This window comes from Sprattus sprattus, assembly GCF_963457725.1.
Source record: "Sprattus sprattus genome assembly, chromosome: 8".
NCBI lineage: Eukaryota > Metazoa > Chordata > Actinopteri > Clupeiformes > Clupeidae > Sprattus > Sprattus sprattus.
In genome coordinates, this window is record NC_137927.1 from 1,439,781 (window position 1) to 1,451,512 (window position 11,732).

The 11,732-nt window shown below is 40.3% G+C and overlaps 1 protein-coding gene across 1 annotated transcript in view; it reads left to right on the top strand.

The window, feature by feature from the left end:
* LOC308369651 (uncharacterized protein) overlaps positions 1-11,455 on the top strand; it is a gene marked incomplete at its 3' end in the record, with an annotated part of 18,483 nt that extends 7,028 nt beyond the window's left edge. Inside the window, exons 5-6 of the mRNA XM_080844153.1 lie at positions 9,485-9,604; positions 11,402-11,455. Of these exons, the coding sequence (XP_080700279.1) occupies positions 9,485-9,604; positions 11,402-11,455 (174 nt within the window). The remainder of the gene's footprint in view (positions 1-9,484; positions 9,605-11,401) is intronic.
* Between the last annotated feature and the right edge of the window lie 277 nt (positions 11,456-11,732).

Below are 11,732 nucleotides of genomic sequence, written 5' to 3' on the forward strand. Positions count from 1 at the left end.
TAACTGCCATGTGCTTCATAGGTGACATTTCACAGACGAGAAATAGTGTTAATAACCAACACCTGGAGATGTATTATTTTTGTATTACCCCTCTAAAAACTGACCTCAGTGCTGTTTTTAAATGCTCTCTGCTTCCAGCCCAAAGTCTGCAGAAAAACCTGATCCATGTCAGTTAGGAAGGGCATGGAGAGGAGAAGTATGAGAGAATGTAATCTTACCACTGAAAGTTATAATTCACATTATTGCGGGTCATTTGTCATTCCCACTGTGTTTTTGGTTATCATTTTTGGTTATGGTTGGTTAAATACATGTTTTTATGTGGTCTTTTGAACCAATACTTGCAAACTCCTTTGTGGCAAACAACAGTTAGTGGCAAACAACATAAATACAACATAAATACGGTTGTATCCAGATTAAAACAAAGACTTTTTTTTTTTTTAAGTTTTTCATCAGAATACTTATTCAAGGTCCCTAAGCTGTAAGCTGTCATGATTTTATTAGTGTGATTGAAACAACATGTCACAGTTGTTTCTTGTTGACAAAGTATTCAGAGGGTGGTATTCCCCACTCCATTTTCTTTATGAATGAGGATTGCACATTTTTGTAAACCAAGACAGATGCCTTATGGCTGCCTTTGAACTATTGTGACTTACCATTAGCCTTAGAGCCTTAGAGTCTTTGGCTGTCCCTAACCGGCCTTCGGAGGTCAATGGTAAATAAGGAATCAAACGTTAAACGATGAAAACAGTTGATATTCTATTAATTTGTATACTTATACTATTGCATTGCAAGCTTGCTCTTGTGTGACTGTGTGTGCCATGTGTATTGGTCGTCTGGGCACACCTTTAATACTGCAAAAACATGCTCATATATCCTACTGAATGAGTTTAGCCTATTGTTCCGGTCCTCCACAAAAGTCGCATTATCTGATGTGGCCCGTTGTAGAAATTGCCCACCCCTGCTTTAAATAATAGGGGTTGAGATGGTCTTTAAAGCTTCTCATGAGTTTGGTGCCAAATTCTCGTTTATCTTATTTAAAAAATTGGAATTTTTGGATTCAGTGTTCTCAGAACTCCCCCTTAAATCTTGACATCATTTAATCATCAATTTGAGCAATATATAGGACAAGATGTTAAATGTCATGTGCTAATGGTTGAAGACTTCCAACAGCGACCATTCCTCTCACTGTCGTATGCAAATACCCAACAACCTAACCTAATAATAATAATACATTTTATTTATATTGCACTTTACATCATACAAATCTCAAAGTGCTACATATACATATAAAACAACAACAATGAACATTAATTAGCAGAAAGCTTTTGAAAAAATATAAGTTTTTAGGCCTTTTTTAAAAACGTCAGTAGACTGTGGGGCCCTGAGATGGTCAGGGAGGGCATTCCACAGCCTTGGGGCAGCAGAGGAGAAAGCCCGGTCACCCATGGTGCAGAGCTTAGTTCTGGTGGCTTGAAGGGTGTTTGCGGATGCAGAACGGAGGGAGCGTGAGGAGGTCTGGGGGGAGAGGAGTTCCCTGAGGTAGGGGGGGAGCATGTCCGTATAGGCATTTGTGGGTGAGGAGGGAGACCTTGAACTCTATTCTGAGTGGGACTGGGAGCCAGTGAAGTGCTTTCATGTTGTTGTAGGTCAAGAGAGTCCAACAGTTGAAGGAAGTCGGCAGCTGAGTGGCATGAGGGGGTGTCAACATGAATATTTAAATCTCCCAGGATTATGATATTGGCAGAGGTAGTACAGAGTGTTGTGAGGAGATCGGACATTTCTGGGATGAAAGCAGAGTTGGGTTTTGGAGGCCGGTAGATGAGGATAACAGTCATGGGAAAAGGGGGCTTACATTTAAAAGCAAGACACTCACAGGAGGATGTTGTAGGCAGTGGGATGGGGAACAACCCCAGGTCCTGTCGATGGATGACAGCGAGGCCACCACCACGGCCAGTGCTGCGAGCTGCCTCCAAGTAACTGTAACCTGGGGGACAGGCTTCATTAAGGGCAGAGTAAACCCCTGGCTGGTGCCAGGTTTCTGTCAAACACATAAAGTCATGTCCTTTTTCCCTGATATGTTCTTCAATGAGGGTGGATTTATTGTTGATGGATTGGATGTTGAACTGTTCGAATTTGATCAATGACTGTGGGGTGAATCTCTGTACAGGACGTAAAACACTTAAATCCACTCCACGCACACTAGGATGCACTCCACGAAATCCATTCAGCAGAGAGTGCGGGGATCTCGCGGTGTTTCCCACGTTGGAGTGCAGAGATCTCACGATGTTTCCTGTGTTGTTGTTGGCTGAGGCTACAGCGGTGTGATGGTGCGTAAGACGTGCGACAGGTGACCAGAGAGATGGGATGTTCGTCTCCGAGCAGCTTGGCTGATTATGCAAGATGAGTTTTCTAACAGAGCCTCTGTGGATGTAGCGAGGGCGGAGAAGGAGTCAAAGTTCTTTGAGGATGGGGTTGTTTAGTCCCGGAGTGGTTGCGGGGTGAAGTCGGCAGAGTTGCGAGCTGGTATAGGTGAACACCATGGTGACCGATTAGGGATGCTGCCTAGCCTCGCTAGCTACACTGTGGTGAGATGGAGGAAAGTTGGAAAGTTTTCCGTCCAGGCGAGTATGATGGTTGGATCCCTGAGCCCTTTCCCTGAGAGCCCTTTTCCAGGTGGGACGGACAATGTTGAGAGTCTTTAAAATATGTCAGCGTCCTCGCCTCAATAAAAAAAAAAAAAAAAAAAAAGTCTCCGGAATGATGTTTTGGTAGCTGAACTAACGAAGACCCTTATCACTTTTTTAAAACGATCGAAAAGTACAAAATCAATGGCTATGTACAGCGATTTAACTTAACTACGCTATTATATACAACAGAAGAACTGACATTTAGAATAAATTAAGATTACCGTAAAAATCTGACAAAAACTGGGCTAGACAGAGCGGCGTTAGACTCGCCAGCGTCCCTGTAACCTAGCAACCTCTAAATCTAAACCTAAACCAATATAACAACTGTCTAACCAATTTAACAACTGGCCAAACATAGAATGTGAGTAAACGCCAATTCCTTTATTCTCTAAAAACTCGAAAATGATTTAAAAACCTTATTGTGCCTCAAGGTTGACGGATCCCCATTCAAAGTGAATGATAGCAACCTCAGACACCTCGCAAATCCTCTTAGACGTATTTTTCAGTTACAATAATGTTTTTTTTTTTTTTACATTGTTTAGTGTCTATTTCTCGGTAACTTTATAAAAATATAAGTAAAACAAACAACTTTTAGGTACAAATTCGACCATCTACGGAGTTTGGTAAGCCTGCTTTTTTTTTTTTTTAGCTTCAGTCTCTTGAGACGTGACCATAAACGTGATCTGATTGGCTAGAGCCTGTGTTGGCTTTGCATTAAAGGCAATTTGATTGGCTGACGCTTGCTTTGCCCACTGATCTTTGCCTCTGATGCTTGCGTTTCATACATGATATGGCAACTTTAGAACATTGACACACATTTTGATTTGATTATTAATAAAATACATTTGTAACACGTGAAATTCGGGAGATTACCGGGAGAAATGACAAAACGGGAGGGCGGCGGGAGATGGATCAGAAAACGGGAGAAACCCGGGAAAAAAGGGAGGGTTGGCAGCTCAGGTGCCTACTCAAATACGATTGCCATCAACCACAGACCATACCACTATAGAGCTCCTGTGTCACGTGACTTTTGATTGTCGGACGCCATTTTGGCAGTAAACATTACGACCGGCGCCAGCCTTGAAGAGTTCATACCGAGCGAATATACGTATATAACTAATAATAATAAATAAATAAAATGTAAATTAAGGTTGAAAATGACAGCCACTTAGGTTGGGTACGTTCAAAAACACAAACTAGCAAGTTACAGATGCACTGTAGTAGCTACCCAAGATAATAAACAAACATGCTAACGTGACACTGCCGTACCTAGTCAAGCTAATAAACAAACAATGCTAACGTGACACTGTCTATCAAACTGGGATAATTTAATACTTCCCCTTGCAGTGATGATGCCAAAATTACAGAGATTAAATATAAGTGACCCATATAACGCTCCTGGGGTGCTTTTCAAGAGCATAACATCCTACAACGAAGAATATATTTACCTGACTTGCGCTACGCTGACATCCACAGCTATCTGCTCAATTTTCCCTTAGTTTATACTGGGGACTCCCTCAGAGCATACAAAGGCTTGGAGGCTTATAAATGGTGTCAGTCCGGCTTCGTAACACAACTTCGACTGTGGAGTCTTGCATCCAAAAACTTCGGCATCATCACTGCAAGGGTAAGTATTAAATGATCCCAGTTTGATAGACAGTGTCACGTTAGCATTGCTTGTTTATTAGCTTGACTAGGTACGGCAGTGTCACGTTAGCATGTTTGTTTATTATCTTGGGTAGCTACTGCAGTGCATCTGTAACTTGCTAGTTTGTGTTTTTGAACGTACCCAACCTAAGTGGCTGTGATTTTCAACCTTAATTTATATTTTTTGAATTTCATACATAGGTTAATCACTCCCAACGGCTAGATGACAGTCAACTGAAGCTGTGACTGCCAGTCAGTGCCTGACGCGATTACTGCCAAAATGGCTACGCCCATCGTTTTTCGGCACGCGACCAGCAACTATGACGACAGGCGCAGGAACTCTATAGCCAGAAATATTCACATGGGAAAACAAATTAGGAACTTGTGATACATTTATTGCAGGTGTCCTGACATTTGTATTTCGTTAACCTCCCCACAGTCCCTGTCTGAGCTCCAGTGTGGAGATATTTACATCTAGGCCTATCTAATAGAAAATCCGTCCCCATACACATCTCACAGAAAGAAACAGAAAGCCTACAGAAGCACAGATAGTTATTTAATTTTCAGAAGTGGTTGGGTTCACAACGATGTCGTCTGGAAGGTGAAAGCTAAAAACCATCTTCATAATAAGAGCAAAGATAAATGCCATTTATTAGCTAGGTATCGTAGCCCGACCTATTATCCCGCACGACCTATTATCCCGCAAGCGCTGGTACACGTTACTTAATATTGATTTTGGTGTCATCCAGGATCGCGGATTTCGGAAAACTTAAGTCCCTGCCCAAAAAGGGTATTTAAATTTGCTTTGTAGCAAAAATGGCACATATACAGCGTATTGAAGTGTATAAGATAGTGTTGTAATACTGCATGTACAAACCAGCCTGATACAAATAGTAGAATTTTGATTTCGCGACGTTCGGTGTAAATTCTTTTTCTTGTTGAGCTTGATTCCCAACGGCATTTTACATCAATGCGGGATAATAGGTCGTCGCCAACTTTGTTGCCATTTCGCGACTGTACAAAACAAATCGGAAAATACGTTAAGAAATGTTCATGCTGAGAGTCAAACAAGACTTCGTGCATGTTCTACACACCTGTCACTTCTGAAATATGTAAGGTTGATTCATTATACCAGCTAGCGAGGTACCTGCTGTAAGCTAGCAGCCGTTAGCCTACCCAACGATGTTCGTTATGTTTTGAAACAATTCCCTGGTTTAAACCAGTACGAAAACCTTGTCTGGCGAATGACAACTTAAATGATCTTCCCATATATTTTCTACTGACATTGTAGTATTACTAGTTGAATGACTAAATACACAAGCCTAACTTGCTTGCTTAGGTAGATCAGCAGCTGGGTAATCCCATTTGAATCGTTTTGATGCTTTGTTTGTCTTTATTACTTGATTTGTTCCCATTTTAGGTAGTTATTCTGATAAATTAGGCGACCAGAACAGGGTGACTGCTTTTCTTTCCAGCTCCAAAAGTAAGTCTACAGTTTACTGTGTGTCCGAGAAAAGTTGAACCAGAAGGCGCATACAATCAGTTGGCAGCCACGGCGAAATAAACACTTCTTGTATCAGCTGGCAGGAGCGGTAGCGGGTTTTAAATGCGATTAAAAACTAAATCCGGGGTTGTCTCCTCGCCGATTTAAACAGCCAACCGAACAACAGCTGTCTGGCATTTAACTAACTTATATTAAAAGAGCTTGAAAGGTGGGTGGTTCCTACGGAAGCGTATTGCTGCCACAAAAAAAAAAAAAAAAGGTCTCAGTATCAAGTAATTACGTGAAAGTTTCTTGTTTTAACAATATCTTTTTCACGTTTTAACATGATAAATATCATGTTTTTACATGAAATTATCACGTTATTTCATGATAATGATATTGTCACGTTATAACATGAAAATATCATGTTATTTCATGATAATGATATTTTCAGGTTTTTACAAGATATGTATCATGTTATTACATGAAATGATCACGTTATTTCATGATAATGACACTAAACGAAACGAGAGGCAATAGGCTGGAAGCTATACTTTGGGTCCTTTGCACGAGTCAATCAACGGTCGGGCAGCTAGTGTGGAACATGGAGAGAGTGGCAGTGGACATGCAGTTTAGATGGTGGATTTTGTACCCATGGAGCCTTCCGTGCCCTTCCAGTTGATCGATAAGGAATGAGGCTACCTCAAGAGGGTCGGATTTGTTCCTCCGTCGGTACAATCCCAGGCATTTTAAAATCCTCCTGAGTGTGCGCATACTTATAACGATGTCATCCACCGTGTTCAATAACTGGAGAATCTCACCATGTATTAAACCCAGCTTAGTCACGAGTCAATCAACAGTCGGGCAGCTAGTGTTGAACTTTGAGGTTCTCGCCCAAGAATATGACCCAAAGAATACCATCCCCATATCATCATGCATGGAGGTGGAAACATTATGCTACCGGGCTGTTTCTCTGCCTAGGGTAGCCTACTGGTGGACTCCACCGCATGAAGGCGACTATGAATGAGGCCATGTAGGCTACTGTGGAATCTTAGGCGAGAACCTCCAAGTTTAACACTAGCTGCCCGACCGTTGATTGACTCGTGCAAAGGACCCAAAGTAGCTTCCAGCCTATTGCCTCTCGTTTCGTTTAGTGTCATTATCATGAAATAACGTGATCATTTCATGTAATAACATGATAAATATCTTGTAAAAACCTGAAAATATCATTATCATGAAATAACATGATATGTTCATGTTATAACTTGAAAATATCATCATCATGAAATAACGTGATAATTTCATGTAATAACATGATATTTATCATGTTAAAACGTGAAGAAGATATTGTTAAAACAAGAAACTTTCACGTAATTACTTGATACTGAGACCTTTTTTTAAAAAAAGTGTGGCAGCAATACGCTTCCGTAGGTTCCTGTATTAACTCCCGTGTTAAATAGCTTTGGAACGTCTTTTTTGCCCTTCAGCTGGTCATTCTGACGTCAGCTGAAAACTATCAATTCCTTTATTCTCTAAAAACTCGAAAATGATTTAAAAACCTTATTGTGCCTCCACGTCTAGTGACCCTGGGTCAGCCAGTTTTACACCCAGACACAATATGGTAGCTTCCATCTTCACCCACCCACTGACTGAAGTCCTGTGGAGTTGGGAGGACGTCATAAGTGGCTCTCATGATGAAATGAATGTGGTTAGTGTCCATAGCCCAAGTTCTGTCCAGCTGACCTTCCTTGTCTTGACATCATGCCAGTTCAGCCATTATTGCCCTGGCTTTGCTTGAAATAACCAGCCACTGCTGCGCGTCTAGTGTCCTCTTCTTGCACGCGAACAAAGCTAGTTACTGTGACAAAGCTAGTTACTGGGTTAGCACATTTGAACTCCTCCACTAAGCTGGTCATTGGTATCTCCAAAATTACTTCTCCACACAAAGACAACATGGCACCCCAAACAATTTCCTAACTGCCTTTTTCAGGACTTTTTCAAATTTCCCCACCTGTTCCCTACCTCACAGTTGGAGCACCTTTGATGTTACAAGGAAGTTGGTTCCAGAGCTGAGCAGCATACCAGCTAAAGGCTGCTTCACCATGTTAAGTTCTGACAGTAGGTATTACCAACAGGTTTTCCTCCAGTGATCTAAGAGGTATATCAGCTGTGTATAGCTGTCTTTTCTGAGAGGTTCATTTGGTTCTGACACATTTAGTGATTTATCAACAAGCAGCAGTGGGTTTTTTTTTTAACATAAAAGGGTGAAAGACGAATAGGGTGTTCCTAGCACACAAAAAATAAAATGATTAAATTGTAAAAAAAAAAAAAAAAATTCAATAATGTGCTCATATATGTTACCTTAGTAAATATATATTTTTTATCTACACAATTTTGTTTATTTTGTGTTTTCAGTGTTGTTTACAAATTACAATGGCACAAAAATGTCATTCAGTGCAACGACTAATTTATGGAAAAAATCTTACCGAAGGAAAAATCTTAGCCATTTAAAATGTATGAGTTCAGTATATCTCTTACAAGAGATTTAGAAAAACCCAAGAATGTGCAGTTACTCTGTTTTAAATTTTCCACACCTTGTTTTTATTCTAATGGGTCTTGTGATTCTGTTAGTTTGTATACAATACGTTTTTGCTACACCTTCTATTCTGTTTTAAAAATCAATCAAACACCATTTCTATAAAGAAGACATGGTTTACCTTACATTAAGATGAAAAAAAGAGAAAATAATTAATTGTAATAGTTATTTTAAGCAAATGTTTCTGTTGTACTGTATGACGATTTTCTGTTGCACTGAATGACATCCTCCATCCTGTTATGTTTCATGCCAATATTTGGATGTTTTAACCTAATATCTAATACATAGCTCCTTTAAAGTAGCAATAGGAGAGTGTAAATATACCAAACCAATGTCAAGTGTGAGTTATGGTACTTGGTCATACTACAAAATGACAAAAAAAGGCAAACAAAGGTATACAAAGTGTCTTCTTTATTCTGAACTAAAACAAGAGACTTTCTTAAAAGTGATGTAACATGAAATCAATTCAAGTCCTCAGTTTCATAGCATGGAAAAGGGTTGCTGTTTAAAAAAAAAAATTCAATATTAAAACATTGTTGAAGCCATCATAACAACTCATAAGGCACCAGAACAAATTTACGGAAACAGGTTTCTTTTAAAATGTGGAAAACGGTTGCTGTTAAAATAGCCTACCATTTCAATATCAGAAGCCATCATAAGAACACATTAAGGATAAAGATTTATTTATTTAAAAATGTTGAATCATTTCAAGTATTTGTGTCACATGAACAAGTTACGTGCAGTTAATTTCTTAAAAGTGTAAAAACATATGTTTAACATTCATAAAATGGACAATATTTCAAACGTGTTAGTGTTTAACTAATTACAAACAGCTTTTTAATATCAAAACAGTGTTTTATTACTGTGTAGAAAACTTCCACTGGGTGTGCATCTAAGGACATTTTAGTTCATGAACTGAACAAATGTTTCCCAGTCCTTCTCTGATATCCTTGAGGTTCTATTCGAAGATGGCTCAGGTTCTCCAATAACGGCTTTGACATCAGTCTTGAAGTAGTAAATTTCATCTGGTGGACTTGGCCACACAAAGTTATTTCTCTTTCCCTTTTGTAGCATGCAGCTAACTTGCACCTCATCTCCTGCAGACAGAAGTACCTGCCCAATGAATGGCAGGTCATCGTACTGCACAACAACAAATTTTCCATTTACATTTTCATCCATTACCTGGGCAGGGTAAGAGACTGCTTTCGCTTGTGGGCTGACCTCCACTTCTCTGTCGAAATTCACCTCTGTAGGTGAATCACACACACAGGTCGTGACTAAATACGTCTCTGTGACTAAATTTCCCTGGTACCTTTGAAGTGATCTGATGTAATTTCAATGTGCCTTTCACAGGAGGCAACTTCTCAGGGACTGCTTCATCATACTTGGCCACATCGCTGTCAGAAATCCAGAAGAATTGGACTGTAGACTCCTTCTCTTGCAACTTGTTATATAGGTCTTGTGGGCACTGTATGTCTCCACCCATTCTGACAAAGCTGTCAGCAGACCTTTTGACAGCACCACCCACACCATCGGGTGCACCTTTGCCGTGATTTTTTTCAGAAAAATTCCAGGTTACTTCCTGGAACCCAAGGAGAAAGGGAACCGTGCTGATCAAATAGAATTTTTTTTTATTTCTATATTGGGTTAAAGGCCCGTCGCTCATGAAGTGCACCACTGACACTGATGGGTGTCTCTTCTTCAGGTCCTCCAAGACAGGTTGCAGGTGTGCCTAGATTGCCCGCTCATCATGCCTCAGACTACTAGAGATTGTGGCGTAGGACTGGCTCTCCTCTTTGGTGTAAACCACACTCGTGTGAATTGTGGCCTGTTGCCTGCTTCCTCCAAAATGGAAGGATTGCACTTCAGTGCCGAGTTTGCAGGCATAATTTTCAGAAAAGTCCATATGGACTACAGCCTCATTTTCAGTCAGCGTCTCTTTTAAATTTCTGCAATGTGCTACTTGGTGTAACCAGATATACTGGTGTTTCGCAAGAGCTTCAAGCTGTTGGTTTAGAAGTAGCAGGAGTTCCGTCCATGTCCCACACTGTGTTTTCTTTACGAAGTGGGTGTATGTGCGGTCCTCCTCTACAGACTTTTCTCTTCCCCACTGCTGCCACTGAATTTCTCTTTGATCTTCAGGCAGGGTCATCTCTATTTCACTATAACAACATTTGGAGCACAGACGGTACATGCATTTTTTTTGCTGTGTATCACACACAATCGCAGATAGCATCTCTGATGTGCTTTTTGTCTTCAAGAGGCCATTTTGATAGAATTTATCTAGAAGGAGTGCCAGATTTTCGTGGTCGATACAGGCACAAGTGTTTCGGTCACTAGTTTTGGGCTCCGTGATGTAGAATGGCCGCAGACGTAAGAATTGCCTGTAAGACATACAGAGTTTTGTGTCCACCTCCGAGATGTAAAGCGCATGGAGCTCTTTCATTGTTTTAGTAAGGACACGCCTCTGTGTTCTTACCTTGTTCTTGGTAATCGTGTCTTTTCTTCCAGGCAGAAGGCGGCTGTTCTCATCTCTACAGAGGAATGAGATCACACTCTTTCTCCTTTGGTTAGCCTTCAGCATCATCTCACTCTTTGCTGTTACTTTTCCTTTTGCTTTTCTAGTCTTTCTTGACCTTTTCAATAGCTTATTCAATGTGTTGCACCTTTGCTTTGTCTGTGCCAGTTGTCTTTTAAGAGCAGCAAGCTGTTTATTCAGATCCCTTTTTGAGTTTTTGAGTTTTTTCAAGCGCATTGGTAGTCTTTCCGGAGTTGAAGAAGCCAAAGGAGCATTCACCACATGTGGAGGGAACAGAGGCCTTTGTTCCACCGCTTGTAGTGGTATAGGTTCAGGCTCAGGCATATTAACAATGTTTTCAGGTGGTACCTCAAATGAATCTGGTGTGAGGTCAAGCACTGCTTTTGCTTGTTTTTGTTTCTCTCTGAACTTCCTCTGATTTTCTCTCCAATGTTCTCTTCTCTTTCCAGCATCAGCAGCAGAAACATCCTTCATTGAACGGTGATCTGGATTTCTGCCACTGAGAGCTTGTTTTATTCTGTTATAGCTAAAATGCAAGGAGGACATAGGCCTAATTAATGCGATGTAGGACAAAGTAGTTTGCATGGAGCATGTAATACATTCTTTAAAAAAATCATCAACCCTTTCATATTATACACATAAAACTTCTAAAATACACATAAAGCCTCTAAAATACATAGGTATTTTAGAAGTTTTATGTGTATAATATGAAAGGGTTGATGATTTTAGACTGTGACATTGCAACAGTATCATGTTTGTCTAAAACCTGTTCTCTTCATT